General features: G+C 38.4%; 2 protein-coding genes, 1 long non-coding RNA gene and 1 pseudogene across 7 annotated transcripts; all 4 read right to left on the bottom strand.

Moving 5' to 3' along the window:
* Positions 1–82: 82 nt before the first annotated feature.
* LOC148740739 (glycine amidinotransferase, mitochondrial-like) lies at positions 83–11,978 on the bottom strand. Of its 5 annotated transcripts, none has more exons than XM_088730223.1 (9): positions 11,732–11,861; positions 11,395–11,481; positions 7,994–8,079; positions 7,216–7,411; positions 6,820–7,019; positions 5,507–5,728; positions 4,505–4,642; positions 3,736–4,068; positions 2,761–2,947 (listed from the first exon to the last, which is right to left on the bottom strand). In XM_088730223.1, the coding sequence occupies exons 3-9, from the start codon at positions 8,054–8,056 to the stop codon at positions 2,822–2,824; spliced, it is 1,278 nt and encodes a 425-aa protein (XP_088586349.1). In that variant the 5' UTR covers positions 8,057–8,079; positions 11,395–11,481; positions 11,732–11,861; the 3' UTR covers positions 2,761–2,821. The 5 variants fall into 5 exon arrangements, with proteins under 5 accessions (XP_088586364.1, XP_088586349.1, XP_088586355.1 ...); XM_088730229.1 differs by having other exon boundaries at positions 11,395–11,443; positions 11,732–11,846; XM_088730238.1 differs by lacking the exons at positions 2,761–2,947; positions 3,736–4,068; positions 11,395–11,481 and adding exons at positions 83–456; positions 771–1,103 and having other exon boundaries at positions 11,732–11,978.
* A 1,755-nt stretch (positions 11,979–13,733) lies between these two features.
* LOC148740738 (uncharacterized) lies at positions 13,734–14,833 on the bottom strand. The gene is made up of 2 exons (XR_015998278.1): positions 14,482–14,833; positions 13,734–14,245 (listed from the first exon to the last, which is right to left on the bottom strand). It is a non-coding gene; the product is annotated as an uncharacterized LOC148740738 (long non-coding RNA).
* Positions 14,834–23,114: 8,281 nt separating this feature from the next.
* LOC148740737 (uncharacterized) lies at positions 23,115–24,314 on the bottom strand. Its single transcript, XM_088742099.1, has one exon. The coding sequence runs from the start codon at positions 24,312–24,314 to the stop codon at positions 23,118–23,120; it is 1,197 nt and encodes a 398-aa protein (XP_088598225.1). The 3' UTR covers positions 23,115–23,117.
* A 76-nt stretch (positions 24,315–24,390) lies between these two features.
* Positions 24,391–25,516, bottom strand: part of LOC148740736 (uncharacterized) — a 1,386-nt pseudogene continuing 260 nt past the window's right edge.

Genomic DNA, 25,516 nt, shown 5'->3' with positions numbered 1-25,516 from the left:
AAGATGCAGAAGAATTGCTTTGTAAGTGCTCTCTCAACTAGGATGATCAAGACAACCAGGTTTTAAAAGTACCAATAACACATTTCAACCGTACTAAATACAGTTTAATATTGATAAACAAATCGCAGCACCATGTCACCAGCTTAACTGAGTGAACACTAGGAGTACATGAGAAAACAAGAGAAACGTTTCATTCAAGCGGGCGAGCAGCCGTTTCGATAGACGCACAATCTTCACCCCTCAAAGCACAGCTTAAAATATGTAGCCTAAAATACTGCGTGCAACTCAAAAACTGTCTTTGTCTTTTCTTGAGCAAAGGACATGTTAGAATTAAAAATATGACTCTAAAGTTCCCCGACGCCTGACGTCACATGTCCAGCAGTGGAAACCTCCGCCAAGAGAATTAGCAAAGCGGATGGAGACAGGAACACATTTGATGCCAAGATTCTCGAACATCTGTTGAAAAAGAGCATTGAAGCAAAAAACGTCATTTTCTGCAACCAATATGCTAAAAAATAAGATCCAAGAGCAAGCGAAATAAAGTGGACAAGCATTTTGATACTTGGCTTCCAGCACAAGCAGATCACTTGCCGGCTGTAATACTCTGTACTTGGGATTCAGAGCCATCTTAAACTTTTCATATACATCACAAGTTCACTCTGATGACCATCGTCAAACTACGAAAAACTTTGTGGGATTAAAAAAAATTATGCGAAAACTTCATATGCAATTTGTTCCACCTCTTACACATCAAATAAAGTATTTTTTACCTTTTGCGTAGTTGTCTCGTTTTTTTCTACTACGACCCTGGTCGGATCCAACATAAGGACGTTCATGGACAGCCACTTGGACGACATCCACAAAGGGTGCGTGTCTGGTATGAGAGGGAACGGTGGCTTGACCACAGTCCACCCAGCCTTATGGAACATGTCGATCTGATGACAAGGCCGTTCAGGATTGGATAGAACCAGTCCGGGTCCAATGATGTTGAAAGTAGCGTCAATGTGCATCGGATTGGGATCATCAAAGGATATTTTATGCACACGATATCCACGCTCTCCAAGATGTCGCCTCATCCATTCAATGCCAAGGTTGTTTGTGACCTGTCGCAACGAATGAGGCAGATAATTTATCAAGCAGAATTATGAGTGAATATGACGAGAAAGATGGTACATTAGGGGATATAAGGGCACTCAGATTTCTTTCTTTCTACTACTAAGACAAAACAATACCATATTATTTTTAAGATTCTTTATCAGATAGAGGACAGAAATACTTTAAACGGCATGGAATTAACGAAATAAATGCATTGTGCGACAACTTCAAGTTTTCGATCAGAAGCAAAAACGAACGCATTTCTTGCATTTACGTGAACCGGGCGATCTATTCACCGTCAGTATGTACATAATTTCACGGCCATAAAATCGAGTAGCATTGTTAAAAATTCTGAAAGTTGATGACAATTCAAAGACAAAATCTTCGATCGAGCAATACCTCAAGAAAATATGGACAAAAAAAAACAGTCCAAATAATAGCTAAAATATCGCATAGCCTCACTTAAAGTCAGCAAGCTTTTTCCGTCCTTCCTGTTCACAAGTGATACAATGTTCGTTAGTATCTTTCCTTATCCGATTGCATTTCCTCTGTTGTTTGCGTTTTTCTATTCCTTCTACTTACATTTTGTAATTCATAGAAACCACGATCAACCCGCAATGTAAATAAATTTTAAAGCGTTTGCGTGTTGTAACCTGACTATGTTGACAATTTCAAAGTTAGATGACCAGATGCACTAGCTTAGCGAATACCATGCTGCAAAACGCACTGAATATGGAATGAAAGCAATGAGTGGTATGTCCCGAACTGACCAACAATAGAAGCACCGATTTTAACGAAGTATGCATAAAGAAGTATCCACCGAATACAATGAAATAGCACCGGACGAAAAAGCCACCGAGTATGATGATGATAGACCAAGTATAACGAAATACAAAGAAGTAGCCACCGCATATAAGGATTTAAGCACAGAACATGATGTGGCATATGGGTCGTGTTTTACTGAAAGATGGAACGTGAATCAAGTCAAAGTATCATGACGAAAAGCCACGATGACGAAGCAAAAACAAACAGCTAAACAAAAGCATCAGTGAAGCAATTAAGCAAACGCTCAATCGACGTCTTCCTCTAGCAAATAAGTGGTGCGCCTGGGAATATTGACAGCGAACCGAGTTAAATTCGACAAAGTTAAATTCTACGTTTAAATCAAATTCCGTATTTAACTATTTTAGTGGACTAAAACAGGAGTTAAGTTCGGCACATGTGAAATTCGACGTTTGAACTGGGCCAAAAGAAACAACGGTCCCCTCAAGGGAATTACTGTTGATCTCCCGGCGGGTTTTTACTCGCTCCTAACGATGTTAAAAAAAAAAAAAAAAAAAAATGGAGAGTCTTTTAGTTATTTTGAGGAATGCCGCCAATAGTTCTCTGTAGTTTTAAGTTTGGGGTAAAATCATCTGCAGACAAAAGTGTAATTTTTTAGAGCTAAATTAATGTGGGTCGCTCAATCTAATAAAGAACAGATTGTAGAAAAGAATGGCGTGCTCATGGAAACTTGTAACCAGAGCGATTCTATCAGCTATTCTATCGGCTAAGTATCACATCTGCACAAGAATTGTTTGCGTCAAAATTACTTCATTTTCTTCCATAGCAATCAAGAGAGGATATTATCTCGCTTTTTAACAATATGTACGCTAAAACTCTGTGTATAACTCAAAAACGTTTTATTTCCCTGAGTTTTATTTCAGCAAAGGACATGTTATTAGATTTAAAAATATGACTCCAAGGTTCCCCGACGCCTGACGTCGCATGTCCAGCAGTGGAAACCTCCGCCAAGAGAATTAGCAAAGCGGATGGAGACAGGAACACATTTGATTCCAAGATTCTCGAACATCTGTTGAAAACAATTATAGCTTTTAAGCGAAACATGCCATTTCCTGATACCAATAAGTAATAGAACAAGGTTCCAAGAGCACGCAACTGGACTGGATACGAGTTACCATATTTAGCCGCGTGTAATACTCTGTCGTTGGGATCCAGAGCCAACTTAACCTTTCCGTATACATCAGATGTTCATGTAGCGACCACCGTCGAACAATACGTTCGGGGTGATTAGAAAAATATGTCGTCCATTTTACTAGTTAGGAAACTATTGAAGGATCGTGTTATCAAAAAGTTCAGTATGAACTTTACTGACCTAAGAATTAATGAAATCAAGTCAAATTTTGAGTATCTCGAGAACGTAATCCCAATTTTTTTTAGTCTCTTATCTGAAATCTGTGTTAATACTGTACAAAACTCAAGCCTTTATTTCAAGGTTTCATTCTTATTTAAGACTATGATCTCCAACCCAATAGTAAAGAGGTTATGGATGCTCTTTACGAAAAATGTCAAACGTGGGCCGACTAGATTTTTACAATCTGCTTTCAGCCGTTTGTACCTAAGGGTGAAGATATAGATTCCAGTTTGCATGCTGTGTGCATCTGAATTTTCAACAAGGTTGATTCAAAACTTTTAGGTAAGGGAATAAAACTAGATTTTATTTCGAATTCGGACGTTTCCGTGGTAGTAACTGCCATGCTAAAAATCACTCGATATCTTGGCTCCTAAAAAGAATTTCGAAGTGAAAACCTCATCTGCAATTTGTTTCACTTCTTATGCATCAAATAAAGTTTTTTTTACCTTTTGCGTAGGTGTCTCGTTTTTGTCCACTACGACCCTGTTCGGATCTAACATGAGAACATTCATGGACAGCCACTTGGACGACATCCACATAGGGTGTTTGTCTGGTATAAGAGGTAAGGGTGGCTTGACCACAGTCCACCCAGCCTTATGGAACATGTCGATGTGATGACAAGGCCGTTCAGGATTGGATAGAACCAGTCCGGGTCCAATGATGTTGAAAGTAGCGTCAATGTGCATCGGATTGGGATCATCAAAGGATATTTTATGCACACGATATCCACGCTCTCCAAGATGTCGCCTCATCCATTCAATGCCAAGGTTGTTTGTGACCTGTCGCAACGAATGAGGCAGTTAATTTATCAAGCAGAATTATGAGTAAATACGGTGAGAAAGATGGTACATTAGGGGATATAAGGGCACTCAGATTTCTTTCTTTCTACTACTAAGACAAAACAATACCATATTATTTTTAAGATTCTTTATCAGATAGAGGACAGAAATACTTTAAACGGCATGGAATTAACGAAATAAATGCATTGTGCGACAACTTCAAGTTTTCGAATACTTCTCAACTTGTGTGTTACTTCTACCTTATGTGAATCCACATCTGACTTATGTTCAATATACCGTGTTCATATGTCTTAAGAGAAAAAAAAAATGCATACGACCGAGTAGAGGGCTTCATTATTGACAACGTTAAAACTGTTAATCAAAGTGTGTTTCAATGAGCAGTAAGATTTTTTTGGGAATATCATGTTAGCTTTACATGACTCCTTTGAACAAATATATCACGTCCTGCTCGGATGAAGTCAGCGGCATCAAAACAGGGTTCAAATTCTGTAGTAACAAACTGTCCTGGAGCAGCCAGCTTCTGGCGGTCCTCCACTGACCGTATGGTATAGTTCTGAAAGTTATGACAATAAAAACGGAATTCCATGCAGTGATTTTATGTTTTACAAACTATCATACTAATTACGTATGATGCACGATCCTCGCAGTAGATGGCGCTATTTATGCAATAGCGAAATTCAGACCTGAAAAAAATCAGGCCTGTACGGGATTCGAACCACTGACCTCTGCGATACTAGTGCAGCGCTCTACCAATTGAGCTAACTAGCCAACTGGAAGCAGGCCGCTAAGTTGATTCGTAATCAACCCGTGATGATAAATCAGATACGATAAATATATGAAGTTTATATATTTTGAACTGCGGTTATAGGTACGTATGATGCACTAGTATCGCAGAGGTCAGTGGTTCGAATCCCGTACAGGCCTGATTTTTTTCAGGTCTGATTTTCGCTATTGCATAAATAGCGCTATCTACTGCGAGGATCGTGCATCATATCTATCTAATACCGCAGTTCAAAATATATGAACTTCATATATTCATTGCATCTGATTTATCACTTTCACGGGTTTATTACGAATCAACTTAACGGCCTGCTCCCACGGCAGTTGGCTTGTTAGCTCAGTTGGTAGAGCGCTGCACTAGTATCGCACAGGTCAGGGGTTCGAATCCCGTACAGGCCTGATTTTTTTCAGGTCTGATTTTCGCTATTGCATAAATAGCACTATCTACTGCGAGGATCGTGCATCATACGTATCTAATACCGCAGTTCAAAATATATGAACTTCATATATTCATTGCATCTGATTTATCATACCAGTGATAGCGATAAATTAATGCAAAACAAGCTTGACAATCTCGTTAAAAGAATTAAAAAAGATATTTTTCAAGCCAAGGATTAACCATCATTCACGTCCGTACCTCATCATATAGGTCGTCGCTCATGATGGGCTTAGGAACAGTCGTCCACTTAGCACCACCCCTAAAGTATTCCTTAAGCAGGGACCTATAGGCGCGGTACTCAAAGAATCGAGACCGCCATGCCATAGGCGCCTCTATGATTTCCTCGCCAACTACGAGAAGAATGTCACGTGGCATGGCCGCGTACAACCCGGATGTTTGGAAGTCCGGAGTTTTGTAGACCTGGTGAAGACATTTCAAATTTACATTTAGTCAAGCCTTGAAGTCGAACTCCAAAAAGCGATTTTCCACTGCCCTACACTGCTCTACCTGCAAGCTACTCAAGAGTTTATTCATAACAATTTAGGTGTCATTTATCAGTCACATCTTGAAGGCGCAAGACTGGGGAGAATAATGGGGAGTCGAGAGGATTTTTAAGTAGGTGGAAGGTGGGGTTTCATTTTCAATTTCAAGAATAACGGGGTATCATCACTTTTTCTGAGCGAAGTGGACAGACATTCGATGCTCCAAAATACAAAAAGGTTCCCCTTTATACTCCTAGAAATTAAATAGGAAGAAATGGGAATCAAATTAAATCACGAATTAAAAGAGAAGGGCACTTCCCATTTTCTGGCCTGGTTACGAGGGTCCTTGCATTTCCAGATGCTCACTTCATAAAATTCCCATCGCTAATGAGCCCATAATCATATCACAGTTCCTTATATGGAATGGGTATCAACAAGAGACCATAACCTCATTCTCTCTTAATATCGATACATGTAAGATATGTACTATTTAAAGCTTTAGCCTAAGAATTTAAAGCTATCCACGTGATATTACAGGTTACGTTGTGATAACTAAAGCATATAAGTACAAAACATGGAAAAAATCTTTCAGATTGTAAATGATGCTAAAAACCCCCGAAAAAAAAATAATGAGAAAAATTGGCGTTGTATTCCCCATCAGAGTACAATTGCTCAACCTTTAGGAGTTTTCTGTATGGAGAAAAATAGACAACAATTTGAATTCATAGTTTAAGGTTTGGAGACTTAGTGGAATCAAGTTGTACATTTTAAAAGGAGTGGTGAGACATCATCTACAAAAAAAGATTGAAAACTACCAAAGATGACAAAAAAATTGATTACCAAATGGTATGGATTCATACAGATTTCAAGTCTTTTTCCAGTTTTATTCGGCACTGATTAGCAATATCGTTGTTCGGCTATGGATCATAGCTATTTGGTTGAGGTGATGATCTCTACAGAGAGACTTTATAACAATTAATATTTAGTCGAGTTTTCACCAGACTTCGAACTTAGGATTTTTTCTATTACCTCTGAGAAGTCAATTGGCTCAGGTCGGCGAACTTTTACTCCTTCGTGTTGTAGAATGCTGCAGAATTCTTCGATTTCCAGGTGCGCTTTTTCAAGATGTTCCACCGGAAACGATTGGCCACCAAAAGCTTTGAAAAATGGCCACTCTTTCTCATCGATAATTGCTTTCACTTCTAACGAAAACTCGGGCACGGTCGCCCCTGTAGAAAGAGAGTGTAATGCTAAGACAACATCTGTCACTCAGCTCTTTAATTGTTCACTGATTCAAAGATATTCATATCAACAATTCTTTTCTGACAAAGAGCGCACATTTTCAGAAAACTAGAAAGGAAATTGACAAATGTTAACCATTAGTCAGCACTCCAGTTTACGATTAAATAAAGGCGATAAATTCACCTTCAACGCGTCCCACGATGACTTCTTCAAGAGGATCCCATTCGTTGTATGAACAGACTGGGCTTTTCAGCTCCTCGGAGGGGAGTTTCTCGTCGCTCAAGTCATTGGAAAAGTCACTGGATGAGTAACTAGCTGACTGCACTCTGGCTAGTGTCTTTATTTTGCTTTTTACCAGTGTGGAACATGCTCGCAACCACTACAACATATACAAGATGGTTAGCGATTGTAAAAGCTTGTAAGAGCAGCATTGACGATGGAGTCGTTCTCTTTGACCCTCAATAAAAATTTGAGAGGTTTCAAATTTGATGTCACCCGCGGCATGTGGGCTCACGAAATACATGAATGAATAAGTAATCAAAAAGCTCATGAAAAGGGAAAAGGAATGAAAATTTCTAACTTTTGCATTGAGCAAAGCTGGACAAATAGTGTTTTGTAACCTTCTGACATATTTTCTCTAAGTTCTTCTGAATCTTTTATAAGCTTACAATTGCAAATATGGCCAGACTTTGTGCTGTTTCTACATTGTTTTAGATTTCCATTCAAAACTAACTCTATCAGGAACAGAAAAACTAGATTTAGTCTTCATTAAAAGGAAACGATTGAAGTCGCCGATAAGTGAAAAAGCACGATGAATATTATCATCTAAGGAATGAAAGAGGCTTAACGGTGAATCTGAAGCTAGGAACATAGTTTCCCAGTTTTAAGTAAGGTCTCTGCATAAGTCAAATATTTGGAACAGAGGATTTTTTCCTAGAAAATCGACCAGCAAAATACCTACCACTCCAAATGTAACGGCTTCACGTCCACGGCAGCCACCTTTGACTATCTTTATGTTTAACATGTTGTTTTCAGTTAAATCTGAAACTGGAGAACAAACTTGTTGAAATTCATTACTCTAACGATAAGAAGTTTTAATTTTGTCTTCATTAGTTTAATAATTACCTTGTCATTCAGTTTTGATCCCCAAAGAAAAACAGCATGAAGAAAATCACAAACTTTTATCAACTATCGTCACAAACGTGGCGCTCCTTTTGAAGTGAGCTAACTCATCAGCTAACTCATAAACATAGGCTATGCATGCAAAAGTTATTTTTGTTGGATAGGTGGGCTTGGGTGGGACTATTTGTGTAACTGATGTTTTCGTTTTCGTAAGAGGGAAAGAGCATATGTAGTATAGGACTTGGGGCTTCTAAACCAAGACGCCAAAAATGGTAAAAAATCAAGCTTTACCAAAGCAATTTATATCATTCTTCAACCGATTCGCAGCGATTCATTTTCGATAGACTCAGGACGACTTGATTTTCACCCTCTATAAAACCAAAAATAGTGAAAAATGAAGCTCTATCAAACTGTTTTGTATTACCATCAACCCTCATTATTCACAAGTTTGAGAAAAAAACACTTAAAGAAAAATCACTTATACAAAATATGAAGGAAATTATGGAAACTCTAAACAAAATAGAAAATCAAAAAACACTTAACGAAAATTCCCGTTCACAAAATATGAAGGAAATTGTGGAAACTCTAAACAAAATAGAAAATCAAAAAACACTTAAAGAAAATTCCCGTTCACAAAATATGAAGGAAATTTTGGAAATATTGAATACAGAAAATCAAAATACACTTAAAGAAAATTCACGTTTACAAAATATGAAGGAAACTTTGGACATATTGAATACACAAAATCAAATGAAACAAAAATCATCTAACCTATATATAGACATGAATAGAAACGAATTACAGAATCTGACAAAAGATCAACTGGTTGATATAATCATGAATTTAAGACCTGTTCCAAAATATCAACCTAAAACATTGAAGCGTAAATTTAAATTCGCTCCACAGTTCAAAAATGTGAAACAGATGGCTCAAGATTATGAAGAAAACATTATCAAACCAACTATTCCTCTACCAAGAACAAAAAAGCCTGTTCCTCTACCAAGAACAAAAAACCCTGTTCCTTTACCAAGAACAAAAATCAATAAGACAAATAAGGCTTTGAAAGGATATACTAAATCATATGAAATAAACATAAAAAACGATAAAGATCCATTACTTCAAATGCAAAGCACAAGATTAGCTGTTGGTAAATATCTTAAAACGTTATTGGGCAAAATGAAAGGTTTCAAATTCACAGAAACGATGAAAATTACCTTTGAGAAACATATTGGTGATGAAGTTCAAACAAAAACAGCATACTTTAATAGCAAACCTCAAACAATAATAAATGGAACAGAAATAGTAGACTCTTTAAAATTAACAGAAGAACATATAACATTACAAATCGCACAATGGATTTCTGAAGGATCTGGTTGGCGAATCCAATCAGTTGATAATCACTACATAAATATTGTGAAATATAATCCAACAAAAGGTTCAAATTAAATTGAACTTCCATCAGAACTTAGAAATCCTATGAAAGGTTTGATCAATCTGAAAAATACAGATAATGAATGTTTCCGTTGGTGTCATATAAGACACTTAAATCCACAAGAGAAGTATCCTGAGAGGATCAAAAAAGTTGACAGAGCTTTTGTTGAGAAATTAGATTACACGGGAATTGAATTTCCGGTGACTATTAATCAAATCAACAAGATTTGAAAACAAAATAAAATCAACGTCAACGTATTTGGCTATAAGAATAAAGAAAAATACCCAATATACATCAGTAAGGAAACGAATAAAAATCATATGAATCTTTTATTAATAACAGAAGAAAATAAGAATTCACATTACATACTAATTAAAGATTTTAATAGGTTTATGTATAGCCAAACTAAACATAAAGCGAGAAAGCACTTCTGTATGTATTGTTTGCAGTGTTTTAGTTCTGAAAGAGTCTTAACTGACCACAAAGCTATTTGTCTCCTAATCAATGGAGTTCAAGCTGTTAAGATGCCGACTAAAGACCACAACATATTAAAATTAAATCATCATCATAAGCAACTACCACTTCCATTTGTAATCTACGCTGACTTTGAAGCAATAACGGAAAAAGTTCAACGTTGTCAACAAACTGATGTAAAATCTTTCGCTGAAGCTTATCAAAAACATACTGACTGTGGATATAGCTACAAAGTTGTTTGCATTTACTATGACAAGTATACGAAACCTATTCAAATATATCGTGGCGAGAAAGCTGTTTATAAATTCATGGAACACATGCTTGAAGAGGCGAGATATTGTAAAAAGATTATCAAATCCAAATTTAACAAACCGCTTAAAATGACTGAAGAAGATGAAAAACAATTTCAGAACGCTGATACATGTCATATTTGTGAACAGAAGTATACCAATGAAGATATTAGAGTGAGAGATCATTGTCACATCACTGGAAAATTCAGAGGCTCAGCTCATCAAGACTGTAATTTGAATTTTCGGATCAGTGATAAAATACCTGTGATATTTCATAATCTGAGAGGTTACGATTCACATTTCATTATGCAAGAAATTGGAGAGATTGTTAAGAACAACAGATATACAAACAAGAAAGGAGAAGAATGTGAAATGAACATTAACGTAATTCCAAATAACATGGAAAAGTATATGGCTTTCATGCTTGGAAATAATCTCACTTTCATCGACAGTTTTCAGTTCATGAGTTCTACTCTTGATAAACTAGTCAACAATCTACCTAAAGAAGCTTTCAAATATACCTCAGAACAATTTAAGAAAAACAAATTCGAGCTCATGACTAGAAAAGGTGTTTACCCTTATGATTACATGGATAGCTTTGATAAATTCGATGAGACAGAATTACCAATAAAAGATGAATTTTACAGCATACTGAATAATGAACATATCTCAGATGATGATTACAAACACGCTCAAAATGTATGGAAAAAATTCAAGTTAAAAACAATGGGTGCTTATCACGATTTATACCTCAAATCTGACATATTGTTGTTGGCTGATGTGTTTGAAAACTTCAGACAAACTTGTCAACAATATTATAAACTCGACCCTTGTCACTATTTCACAAGCCCTGGACTATCTTGGGACGCTATGTTGAAAATGACTAATATAAAACTTGAATTAATGACTGATATTGATATGTTTCAGTTTATTGAAAAAGGAATGAGAGGTGGTACAAGTTATATTGCGAATCGGTATGGAAAAGCAAACAACCAATACATGAATGATTACAATGAAAATGAACCATCAAAGTATATTATGTACCTTGACGCAAATAATCTGTACGGTTGGGCTGTGTCGCAATACCTTCCGACTGGTGGATTCAAATGGAAGAAGATTGATAAACTCAACCTTGATTCATATAAAGAAAATAGTAAAAAGGGATTGATACTAGAAGTTGATCTTGAATACCCAAAAGAGTTACATGATTTGCATAATGATTATCCATTAGCACCAGAAAAGATTAAAGTCACGCCAGACATGTTGTCACCATACAGTAAACAAATCGCTGAGAAATTTAACATATCAACAAGTCTTGTATCAAAATTGATTCCAACATTGTCCAACAATTCTTCAACATGTTTATTATAAAATTCTTTACCCTTGTCAGTCCATAGGAACTTTGGCTTTCTTCCTTCTTTGAATATTCTTTTAAACGCTTCAGTGATTGATTCACCCTTCTTGTCTTTCAAAGGTTCAATCCAACCGTATTTACTGAATACATCAATAACCATGAGAAGATATCGATAGCCTTTGTTCCATTTACTGAATTTCTGCTTTTCAACCAAATCTGCTGTCCATATTTCATCGATGTGGTTTACAATTATACGCCGCCGAGTGAATTTACGTTTGATGGGTTTGTGTAATTAATTTGCTAATTTGACTTGCCAATTTATTTCACTCGACGGCTTTTCACGTTTTTTTGTTTCGCACCAAGACCTAATTTCTGTTTTGTATTGATGACATTTCTAGCTAGCCAATGACCCCATTGACGCTCATTCCATGGTACTGCGTCTAATGCTTTAACCATTTTACGATCAGCTATATTTTTGCATTTTTTATCATCTTTACAAACACTGTAATCAACATCATGGTGCATAGCAATTGCATCAGTCTTTCCAGTGGGTTTATCATATATTTCTAATATTTCACTGGTTGTGGGATTATATTTGACTTGTTTGTCAAGATCATTAAGAGGTCCTGTGTATTTATGACCTGGAAGAGTCCAACCACTTTTTGGTTTAGGTAATTTACCGATGAGTTTATGAATATCAACAGCGCCTCCTTGGTAAAGTGGATTAGTTGGATCATGAACACCTTGAGGTGAATACATTTCCACTGGAACCCATTGTGAATAATCAATGTTTCCTCCACTTATCTTTTTACTCAAATCATTTGTGAAACTGTCAAGAGCTTGATCGAGATATTTGTTGGCTGTTTGTTTGATTTTACTCTTGGCATAATCTGATTTGATAGCTTTTGCAGCACCTTTTCGAGCAAGATAAGCACCACTGTTGGCCAATCCTTTGAAAACCATTTCACCTATTGAATGGCTGTTTCCTACATCAAACAATGATCCACCCACAAACTTTGTTTTAGTTTTACCACAGTCTGAACAAATACATTTCAACATGATTCTACCATTTTTTGTTGGTTCATATCTTTCACTTCCTGGGACACATCCAGTAACTTTTTTCTGTTTTACGCAATAAGACTTCATATATAAATAACTTATATTAAATTAAAATACTTTGCAATGAATCTTTCATTTTTCATAGTGTCATGTATATCAAACACTTGTAGAAGATCGAAATATGATTTACCTTTGTTCATCTCATTTAAGAAATACAAACAAAAGTATCCACAAGTTGATGTTTTAATGTTTTGAATTTGATTGTTTTGATGTAATAAAGTGATATTCTTCTTTTTAGCATGATTAACCATTTCTTGAAACGGTGGCATTCCAAATGAATCGAAGTAATTGATGACATTATCCTTAACAAAAGTTGTTACACAATGTGATCCTGACATGTAAGAGGGTTCGAGATTGTAAATGAAAAGTGCTTGTTTGTGATTGTGAGGAACCTTTTCATCTCTGCTTAGAACATTGTTGATTGGAATTTTCAGATATTTACACCATTCAAGTAGATCAAAGTTTGTTAAAGGGATTATTGTATGAGGGGCCGTAAGGGGGGGTCACGCGCACAGTTCACGGCAATTAAAAAACGCAAATCACGAAACACGATAATTAATTTTCGAGTTTCACGGTTCACGGAAAATAAACTTACACATGAGAAATGAGAAAGACTTGTCGCCTGACCCTATATATATAATATTGTTGACAGTCGTTTTAATGTATTTCAGAAAGCGCTTAACTCGTGATTGTGTCGTGATTGGTAATGTCAGATTCGGTTTCACAGCTTTGCTCTGCAGCAGACAGGCAGTCGCTTAAGATTTCAGTCTCTCGTTGAATTCTTCAATCTCTCTGTCACTGTCACACTGTGCTACGTCTCCAAACTCGTTCGCAGACGCCGCTGCCTTAGGGCAATTGTCTTGAAATCTGTAATTGCAAGGTAGTATAAAAAATACACGATCCACTTGACTACTGAAGTCTTAAAAGTTTTAATAACTGATATTATCATTCAATCTTGAAAGTTAGCAATTAGAACTGATATTATAAATGTGGATTCATCTCGTCTTGTGACTATCGGTATAACAACAACTAAATACGCCGTTTTGCAAAAGACCTTAAGATACATCGAGAAATAAATAGATCAGAGGATCTTTAACAAAAAAAAAGGAAAAGAAATGTTTTACTTAGGCTGATGGTGACAGATTGGTTAGTATAATATCACAATCTTACAAATAATGTGAAAGACTCTTTCATGTTGTCTAACTCTAAATCACGATCACTGTCATTTCCCGCTGATATTCCTTTAGGTGAACCGACGTTTCACATTACACTTCCATCCCTTTGACTTTCTTGATCTCCTCCTCGGCTTCCACTCTTCTTCAGGAAGGCTTCCATATTTCTTTTCATTCCAGCTATTGTTGCATTGTTTCTTGGCATTATCTTCCTCGTTTCGACGGTTTTGACAAGCTGTATTAAAGTGTTCTGTAAGGCAGCAACAAAAATATGACCTCCAGTAATCTTTACATTTTTAAGAAAACAATGAATTTTAAACACCTGCTTTATTCTTTGACAATACAGAAGTTCTCTGGATGGTCTTCTCCAGTGGTTTTCTTTTAAAGTAAAATTGATGATGATACTTCAAAGTAAAACTTCCGAAGCTTTAAATAGAAATGTTTCTGCAGACAAGCTTGAAGGATAATGCTCGACATTTTACGTACTTTTTTTGTCCTGTCCGTTGGTACAATCTTTAACTTCTGGCAACGACCACACCTTATAGTAAATTCATTGACCGCTGTGCTATTGAACATACTGGCCAGAGCTACAAACACATTGAAAGGCTAATTCACTAAATACATTAAAGACGATTTAAATGATCATCGTTATCATCATCGTCTCCATTATAGTAATAAAATGATAAAATTTTAGGAAAAATCATGGCTGTTAATAATAACAAAAATTCTTAACGATTTCTTTTAGTCGCACATAGCCAAATTTAGATCATCCAACATCTTGGTCTGTCGTTCATTTCGCTCAACACTTTCGCCCTGTTTTAGGCGCTTTACAAGGTGGTCGTCCTCTACCTTTGGAGCTGACCTTTTCCTTCCACCTCTTGGCTTTCGTTTGCTGACTTTGCTCTTTTGCTGTTCTTCGCCACCAGCAACTGTGATATTTATCACAGGGGAATCTTTCGAAAAGACGATTTCCTTTTTAAGAACATTGACTGAAAGAAAATAATGACAATAAAATTAATTAATCAAATAATAATCTTTTGACTACGTCCTTTTTATCTTTTGTCTATCTACTTTGACATTTATATTATTGTCTTTTTTTCTTGGCAGTTTCAAACCCCACTCCAGTCTCTTTCGTAGTCCATAAAAATTAAATTTAAGTTGTGTTTAATCGAGAAAAAAATCTGTCCGAATATTCTCTTCCTAGTCTTCCTAGGTTGTTCCTATTCTCAGGTCTTCTCATTATTGTCAACACGCCCTTTTTGCAAAGCGAGCGATCAAGGATCATCAAGAAATATCTCAGGAGGTGTGTTGAATATCGCCTCTAACGACCCTAACCGAAATCACGGCTCTCATCAATGACTCACTTTCTGTATAATTTCTGAGAAAATTGTCGATTCTTAAGCAAACTTCAAATAAAATCTGTAGGGGGGACTGAATAAAACTTTTCTAGACTTCTAGTATTGTAAGGGCCTGTTTACATGGAGATCGGGTGACCCTTCTAAAAGGGGCACCCTCTTAGAAGGGTAACCCTTGCCTATTGTATTTTCCGGCTTGGTTTGCATGAGAGGTAGGGTCACCCTATCTGCTTGGTGGGGTAACCCTCCTGCGAGGGCCAACTTTTTGCCATGTAAACACTTGAGGTAGGGTCACCCTCCTAGAAGGGTCAACTTTTGTGGGTTCAGTTTACTGTCAAATTGCCGCGAAACTCTGTAATGGCTTCGCGCACGTATAAGCCCGAGGAATATTTTCGCCGTTCTGTGGTGGCCAAATTGTTTGAACAGAGTTTGAAACAGTCGGAGGACAACAGTGTCGACATTTCGAAAAAAGACATAGATGATCATGAATTAGTGGTCGACGAGAGTACCATAGAAAGCCGCTCGACTCGGAAAGATATGTAAGACGGCTTGCCACGTGAAAAATCAAAGAATTCACAGGGAAAACGAAAAGCGTCCTTCGCCACTGCTCTGTGCGACCATGATTCCGCCAAATTCTCCCTCGGCGACAAAATGGCTCTCCTTCGTACATGCCTTATTCGTCGCATTGCAACATTGTACTGGGCGGCTACCTGTAGCGCCATTCGCTCTTGTCGGCGTTTTTCTATTAGGGGATACGACAGCAAGAACCCACAGCTCTGAAAAACCGCAGCCAAAGAGGCAAGCGCAAGGAAAATTGAATTTACCGCCAAAAATACTTCGTTTGTCCGCCATTTTAGTTGTTTTGTACTTAGCGACCGCGCAGTTATCTCCCTCGGTGCCAAATTCAATAATCGCGATAGCCCTGGGGACAAGACTTTGCATGTAAACGGGGGCTATCTTTTGCCCCTTCTAGAAGGGTGACCCTCCTAAGGGGGGTCACCCTATCTCCATGTAAACAGGCCCTAAGAGATGTAAGAAATTAACGCGAATTAAAACAATTAACACGAAAGTATGGATATCAGATACCTTACACACGTGACTTTCAAGTAACACGTGTCATAAATTATGATCTCTCATCAAATTTTCATGATGAAAACACTAACCTTGTAAAACTGCAGACTCGACAAAAAGCGGCCTTTTTATGTTCCACTGCGCTTGTGTATTGATTGAGAAAGCGTTACTTCCTTCTGCTACTTTGGCTAGTCTGCACAGCTTAAGATCAATAGATGACCCTATTCCCTCTCTGTACCTTCTTCGAATGAGTGACGATACACAAAAGGGAAAGGATCATATTTCAAAGAGGTCTCCTGGATTGGTTATTGCCTATCTGAACTTTGCTTTATGAGTGTGAAATATGTGATAAAATGCACGAGATGGGGCTAACTCCAAGCTGAAAGCGAATTTGATTTGTAGACAACGTCAAAACAAGGGAGAATTCCGTGGAAAATTCACTAACAGCAGCATTTAGTTCCATGTGAAACTTTGTTTGTTTGTTTACAAGGAAATGAGATTTGATGAAGCGAAGTCTAATATGGCAAAGTGGAATTGATTGGAGGAATACATACTAGCCTTCACGTTATGGATTACTGGTTTGGATACATTTTTGTCATTTCTTTCTACGTCGCGAAGCTGTTTTCGGAATCGGTCACCTAGTCGCCTTTCTGTCTCGCCAATGTTTATCTTTTTGCAATAAGTGCAAGTTATGCAATAGGTGACATTGGCGGAGGTGTACGTGAAGTGATTAGTAAATTAGAATTAGAAAAAGCTTTATTATATGGCTGCGTCTCACAAGTGCTGGGAACTACCGAATTCACGGATTTGATTGGCTGAAATCAATATTGAAAGCAGTCTAGATTTTCCCATCTAGACCGGTCTAGAAAAAAAAAGTACAAAGAATATAAAAAATTGGCATATAAGACACACCCACATTAAAAACGTTGAATTAAATTATTATATTTTATCAGATTTTTCAGCTCCCTTTTAATTTTAAGCTGACGCGTACACTTTTAATTTTAAGCTGACGCGTACACTTACCAAAATTTGTAGATTATGGTATATTTGCTCATATACCATAATGGCTAAGCCAATATAAAGTCTTGAATTGCATTATCCAATGATCCAGGTTTTGATAAAGTTTATTATTTTTGTGAAGCCTGTCCCAACTGCCCTCGGGAACGTTTGAGAGCAACTTCTTGGCGTTCGGAGCAGACTTTTGCAGCCCTGGCAACCTCTTGCAATCGATGCTTTTCTGGGCAGTTTTTAGGAAAAATATAGGTTTTGATAGCCACTGACCGTAAATATCGAGAATCCGCCGACAGTTGCAAATTTCTCAGTTCGTTTTATTTTTCCTAAAGGACCCTTTTAATGAAACTTTTTCGAAAATCATATCAAAAAGTTCTATGGCGCTTGTTTTTCTCCGAAAAATCGAAGTGTGCAAAATACACCTGAATGGATGTTGTCCCCCCTCCCTTGTAAACAAATAAAAAATTATGCAACCTCGGTAACTTCGTACGCAATAACGCGATGCAAATCCCGCTTTTAAATTTTGTGTGCTAGCAGATGGTCCTTTTATCTCTCAGAAAATATTAAATTCTTGCTTTGTTGTTACGTTTAGTTAATGCTTTACAAACTAAAGAGGAGGGTCTGGATGGGGGTGTACAGATGTTAGTTGTCAGTTAAAATTTCGGCCATTTATCAGTTGTCAGAAATAGTTTTTGCCATTTCTTAGTTCTCAGTTAAATGACTGTTAATAATTAACTTGGCATGTTAATTATTACTTCCGCCCCTATATTTTTGGATGAAAAGTCACACAAGGAAAAAACTCGAAAACGAAGTCGAAAATTGATACAATAAGAACTGCTTTTTGTCAGTTCTGCGACTCTTCTGAACGCAAACTTCTGTTTGCCCATGCACAACACTCCTTTGCAACCACTTAGCGAGTCAAAATGTTGGAAAGAAGATCATCAGAAAGAAAACTAATTTGTTAAGAGTCCACTAGTACAATTTACTGGTTTTATGTTTCGTTTTACAATGCTTCGATTGCGATTGGCTCCGATGAAACGATCGGAAAGGAACGTTCTTTTATCTACTTTTCAATAAGGTTATTAGAGAAAGCGTACCTCAGAAATCCAAGCAAAAATGGGTGCGAACTGGCCGCCCAGATCTAGAAACCGTAACTGGGGTAATATTTTCATCCTCTCGGTCAGAGAAGTCATTTTCTGAGTCCGTGTCATATTCCTCTGCATGTGTTCGCACCTCAGCAACTGCCACTTCAATGATACAGTCGTCAACAAATGTGATATTAGTGTCACATTTTTACCTTCCGAAGTAGCTTGAATGGCTCTTTTGTCGCTGCTGAGCCCTACTGACTGATTTCCAGAGGTAAAATCGTCACCAGAGTCTCGCCAACGACTCCACTTTGGTGGAATCTTTTTGCTTCATGTAGACGGCCGGTGATAAAGCCCTTGCCCTGTCCATGGTAGGTTCCTCCCGAACTGTCCTTTGCCTCAAGGGACGATACTCCTCCACAAATTCTTTCATAGGACTTTCAATCTCGGGGTCGATCTCTACTGAAGGTAGAGGTCGCGTAAAGTTTACATTTGCAAACTCCGTTCTGGTCTGAGGGACAGGATAGTAGGGTTTTTCATGAGTAAAATACTTGGTTGCCCATTTTGTTACCCCCTTCGACGACTCCTTGGTAATTAAACCAAAGTTACGAGGTTACTTTTTGCGCCTTCAGGGTCAATGAGCCAGTTGGTCCAGCTGCACTTAAGACTCTTTCCAAGGTGAGCCACATCTGGTAAGGTAACAACAAGGGACAGTTCTGCAGGCAAGGTCTCATTCTTCGCATTAGAATTCATTACTAACAAGGCTTTCTTCTTGCATTCCTTGTAAACAGTTACAACAGCTATAACAAGGAATCTGTTGCACTTTAAGCCCCCTGCGAGATAGGTATTACAAGCTCTTAAAGGAGGTATGTGCGAGGTGTAGACGTTCTCCATGCAATTTGCCCACACAGACTTACAGTCATTACAACTACTTAAACTTGGGGATGCTTCATAAGACACAATTTGATTTGCTGCATTCATTTGCTTTAAGCATCGTTCGCATATTTGTATTGTATTTACGGAGTTCTGAATGGACTGTAACATTTCCTCCCCAGCTAGAGGCAGACTTCGGTCGATACTTAATATTTTTCTTTCATTGTAAAGCGCCGCTGGATCTTTGAGAAGCGTTGCGCTATATAAGCTATATAGTGCTTTACTGCGAAGGATCGTTCACATATACGTCTCATAACCGCAGTTCATACATATGTTTCATATGTTTGTTGTTGTTTGATAAGCTATATATTGTAAGCTATGTATTGTATTACCTAACTCAAACGGGAATTGAAGTTCTGTTGTCTAGGGTCGTGGCGTAAATTACTTCAGCGCTAGTTATTAGTTTGTCCTTTATCTATTGTGGTTCTGGAATTGTGCTTTTGGAAAATATTTTCGGCTTTAGAGGGTTCACTGGTCCGATGACCTTCTTTTGTCGTCGATCGAACTCGAGGCCAGGTTTCAATGCAGTACCATCTATGGCCTAACACACTGGACTGAAATACTTCAACTATATTGGTTGAGATAAGGGGTGGTACACCAGCAGCCGAGTTGAAGGTAAATGAGTACAGAGATCGCAGGTGGGGCTTTATTACACCACTATCTGTGGTATATCAGGTGTAGAAACGCTCAAAGAGTTGCTTGAGGGACCGCACAGCTTAAAATCTGAAAATTTACGGAACCCTTCTGCTCCGCCTCTTACAGTACCGACAAAACCAGGCCTCTTATAAAGTTTGGAGTTCTAGTACCTCATGACTACCTAATGGTATCATAAAACTCACATGCATCCCTGTCCCATGTGAAGTTTGAAGCCAAGTGTGGATTGACTGAGGCAAACGATGTTGTGTTGTAAATAAATTTGTAGTACAGGCAATCACTTGGGATCTTTCCTTCTTTGAGGAGATTGTTTAGCTTTATTGCGACGAGATGTGCATTTTTCAGGCTCCTGCAAATACCGAAAAAATATTGATTTTAATCATAAGAAAGTAAGTTTGAAGTTTATAAGTTTTAAGCCAGCTGCGTTTGTTGGACATTGTATTTCGTTTGGAACGATCAAACGTGAAATTAAAATGAAGCTGAGACTTTTTAATCTTTTTAATCAAATATGGCGATCGAATTCTCACGACACAGTTCGAGGACAGAAAATTCCGGTGAAAATATCGAAACAAACCTAAATCTAGACCATTTAACTTACCGATTAAAGTCAATCAATTCCTCAGGGTCCTCCTTTCTACTATTGTCTGTGTCCGATGACCCCTCAGATTTCTCGTCTATTACGTTGTGTTCAGACTCTTCATGATGGGTGAAAGGTAAGGGTGACCTTCCTTCCTCGTTTGATATTCGACTGTCGGCGTCCATGTTATATTCACCATCCAATTCTGCATCTATCCCCTCACTTTTTAAGGAAAGACATAACTGGTGTCAGATTATCGGGAGTTTACAATGTTCACTGAAAAAATTATTTCGCCCGTCTAGTGTTTAAATCTGACTGAATGGATGGATCATGTCAAGGGAATACTAGGAGATACCCATCACTAAAGAGCTACTCCCTAATTTCTTCGGTTATCAAACTGACACTTTAAAACTTTAGTTGAAAACAGCAGTTGTAAATTTATTAAGTAAACGTATTGGTTGAGTGATCGGATGCCAACAGGCATCAAAACTCTTGAACGTCACATTTTCTGACAAGTAGCACCATAATTACTTTTCCCACGAGGCAATGATTCATGTTAAACACAGTCCATTATTTAATTGTCTAAAATGACGTCATCGAATCCTTCAAAGTCTTCCATTTGCTCAGTAGCAATCACGACATCTGCATCATCACGCTGTTTATTAGCCGAAGATAAACTAAAAAAGCTGTCTATGCTCTTGGAATTTTTCGGAGATGGTTGCCATCTTTTCGCACATCGATCATAATACACTGAAAACAAATACAATAGTGTCCATTTTAAAAAAGTATAAAGGTACCACATCCTCTTAACGATATTCACAAAAATTATAATGCAACCTATCCGTTTTAAAATAAAATAAACGTACAATCACACTCGAGCTGATTTTAATCAAAGATAATTCGAACATACAAAACGATTCATTTATGCACACACAAAATATCTTTATAATTCATTTAGGTTTTAAATCGGTCCCCTCTCTAGCACCACGGTTGTAGTCTCTTCTTTCAACCTACAAGAAACATCAGGGGGTAGATCAGGAGCAAGCAACCTTGAGGATGTTGGTAGCAATGTTCCAGTTCTTCGGCCAAAAAGTCGTTGGGCAGGTGAACCGTCTTCCAACTCCTTTTGAGGGAGTGTTCCGATAATCCAGGAGAGAGATCTCTCGGCTTTCCCATTTGACTGACGATACCGAGGGGGACTTGTGAGGTGCTCAGACTCATAGGCCAATAAAACCTCCTGGAACTCTATCAAGTTCAAAGGAGGTCCATGGTCCCTCATAACCTGATCCGGAATCCCATGCCTTGCGAATTGAGACTTCAGCCTTGAAATCACTTCCTTGCTCTCTTATCAAAAATCCAATTCACCTTAAAATAATCTGAATAATAATCCACACAAACTAGGTAATTTTTACCATCAAAATCAAACAGGTCACGTCGGACTTACTGCCAAGGTCTGCTTGGTAAATCATGGCTGATCATTGCCTCTTTCTGTTGATTATCTTGGAAATTCTGACGCACAGCACAGCCACCAATATAACTCTCTACATCCTTACTCATACCAGGCCAATTAACCATCTCCCTCCCTCTTCTTAAACAGTTTTGAATACCTAAGTGGCTTTAATGCAACTTCTGCTTGATTTCCTCTCCCAAGGCTCGTGAAACCACATATTGGTCACCTTTGAACACCAACCCATCTTGTGCAGAAAGCTCGTCTCTAAAGTGGAATTCTGGATGCTTCTTGGAGGATCTCAATGAGGTTTAACCGTCACCCGTCAAAGGACCTGAGATTTAGCCGTCAACATAGCCAGAAATTGTGGACGGCAAGCGGCAGTCAACGCGGGCGCAAAAACAGAATAAATCAAAATTAGAAATTAAACGAGACTTCCCTGTAAGTTGAAGTTTCATTGGAATTCTATGAGTCACCTACTGCGACAAGGCATCACATGAGATTGCAACACGCGTGCGCACATCAGTTTTGAAAGCACGAATGTGAATGTCATATAATGGGGAAACCAAGTTGTCTCCATTGTTGTGAGTGGATGTGTAACGTAGCAGGGTGTTTATAAAGTAACACCCTGTAGGGAGGGGTAATATAGCCCAGGGTGGGCATGTGATCCCTTGTCGCAGTAGGTGACTCATAGAATTCCAATCAAACTTCAACTTACAGGTAAGTCTCGTTTAATTTTCTAATTCTATTTCGTCACCACTGCTACAGGGATCCCATGAGACTTTAAAGCCCAGACATTCACATGAGAAGAGTAAATGATAGAACAAAATATGAATTTAATCATAAACATAGGGAAAGTCCTACATACATGATGTTCATTTCCCAATAGGAACAAAGCAAACACAGGTAGGCAAAATAGCAAGGTGTTTAAACTATTACAAACTTCAAGTCACCCTCACTAAGGGGGGGATAGCAAAGTCCAACTCTAGTTAGTCAATTGTGAGTACAGATGTAGCGAAACCACCAGCCTTTTGAAAGGGTTTATTGTAGAAGCGATCAAATGTCCTTTCTGAAGACCAGCCAGCAGTGTCTAAAATTTCCTTCACTGGTACAGATACATTTTTAGCTTTCGATGCTGCTGCTGCTCTTGTTCTGTGAGGTTTAAAGGTGGTGACATCAATACCAGCCTCTGCCATTACAGAACGAATCCACCTTGATATGGTATCTCGAGAAGCACGGTGATGTGGCTTTGCATAGCTAATGAAGAGCTTTGTCTCAGTACCTCTCAAACACTTGGTCCTCTGCAGATAGTCTTTCAGGTGGGTAAATACACAGAGAGATTGGTCTGCAGGGAAGGCTTGTAAAAGCACTGATGGTACTTTATATCCCGGTCGGCTTTGTTTTATGTGCTCTGGGAGAGCAAACTCAAAAAAGTTGTCCCCTTCTTTCATGAACTGGATGTCTAGCATATGGAGGCTCTGCCCTCGTTGTGCTGAAACAAGTGCAATTAGCATCGCTAACTTCAGAGTCAACGTTTTCAGACTAGATTGATTTGGCTTTGACAACGATGACAAATAAGAAAGGACTGGGCTAAGATCCCATGTAGTGTGATAACGTGGGGCAGGTGGGTTGTTCTTGAAGGTGCCTCTCATGAAGTGGGAGACAATGGGGTGGCTTCCTAGGTTGACACTGTCAGTGGGAAGAATAATGGCTGACAGAACACTTCTTGCTGTGTTTATGGTAGTGTACGATAAGCCTTGTTTATGCAAGCTGACAAGGAAATCCAGCACTGAATTTAAAGGTGGGCTGTATGAATTAACTTCCCGTTTAGAGCAAAAGTCATGCCATGGCTTGATATATGGGGCATATTGTTTTTGGGTACCAGTTGACCAAGACCGCAGGATGATGCTGGTAGCTTTGCTTGAAATATCTCTCTGTTGGAAGGACTCCCTGATACTTTGCAAGCCATAAATTGGAACCGTCTGCTGAGAAGATGAGTTGCATTGTTGTGGGGCAGGAACAGAAGATTGTCGGTCTGGGGAAGTGTTAAGGGATTGTCGATCAGAAGGTGCAAGAGGAGTGTAAACCAAGGTTGAGTTGTCCACATTGGCACAATGAGGATTCCTGTTGATTGATCCTGCTCTATCTTCTGTAGGTAGCAAGGAGGCTAAAGGGTGGGAAAGCATAAAAGTAATAATGTTTTCAACTCATGGGAAAAGCGTTAATAAACTGTGCCCCAGGGTCAGGTCTCCATGAAACATATTAAGGGACCTTGAAGTTAAGTCTAGAGTCAAACAGGTCAATGTTAAACTTGCCCCACCGTTCCTGTATAGCATTAAAAACCTTCTGAGACAAGGACCATTCAGTAGACTCTTTGAGTACCCTGGATTCCTTGTCAGCTTGAATATTTTCAGACCCGGGGATATGGGTGGCACTGAGCCAGATGTTGTGGTTTAGACACCAGTCCCATATAACGGTTGCTATTTCATTGCATAGTATTGATTTAATACCTCCCATTGCATTTATGTATGCTAAAGCAGTGGTGTTATCGGTCTCAACGAGAATGTGTTTCTCACTGAAAGCACCACAAAGGGATTTCAGACCCAATAAAACGGCTTTCAATTCAAGAAAGTTTATGTGGTATCTTTGTTCCTCAAGACTCCAAAATCCCCAAGTGGAGGTTTCTCCATAGACGGCTCCCCAACCCAATTTTGAGGCATCAGTAGTTAGAGTGAGGTCAGGGTTGCCATGGCGAATGGGTTTAGATGCAGTTAGGACATTATCCATCCACCGCGTCAATTCGGCTTTAGACTGGGCAGACAAGGTCATAGTGCTGTCAAAGTTCCCTTTGTTGGCACAGAGTGCACAAATTTTGTCAAGCTCCAAATGCCTATAGTGCATTTCAGCAAATTCCACAGCAGGAAAGCTAGAAACAAGGAAGGCTATGACCTGTGCGACACTGCGTATAGTGGCTGTTTTTTGGAGCAGCAAGTTTTGACAAGCAGATCTGACCTTCATGGCTCTGGCATCTGTGAGGGTTACTGTCATAGTGCTACTGTCCAGTACAAAACCCAAAAAATCTATTTTTTGCTGGGGCTATAGCACAGACTTCACCGGGTGGATAGTGAAGCCAAGGTAAGTAAACAAACAAACAGTATCTGCTATATTTCTATGACATGCACCGAAACTCTGACCAACAAGTAAGGAGTCATCAATATGTCCCATACATGTACGGCCAATCGAACGTAATCGGGCATAGACCGGTTTGAGGATTTTAGTAAAAATCCTGGGGGCAGATGATAGACCGTTAGGTAAGCATGTCAACTGATAGTATTTCCCTTTTCATTGGAACATGAGGAGCTTTCTGTCTTCCTCTGCTATGGGAATG

The sequence above is a fragment of the Stylophora pistillata genome, chromosome 1 (genome assembly GCF_964205215.1).
Source record: "Stylophora pistillata chromosome 1, jaStyPist1.2, whole genome shotgun sequence".
Classification (NCBI taxonomy): Eukaryota; Metazoa; Cnidaria; class Anthozoa; order Scleractinia; family Pocilloporidae; genus Stylophora; species Stylophora pistillata.
The sequence above is the reverse complement of the archived record's forward strand: the minus strand, read 5'-3'. Positions and strand labels throughout refer to the sequence as shown.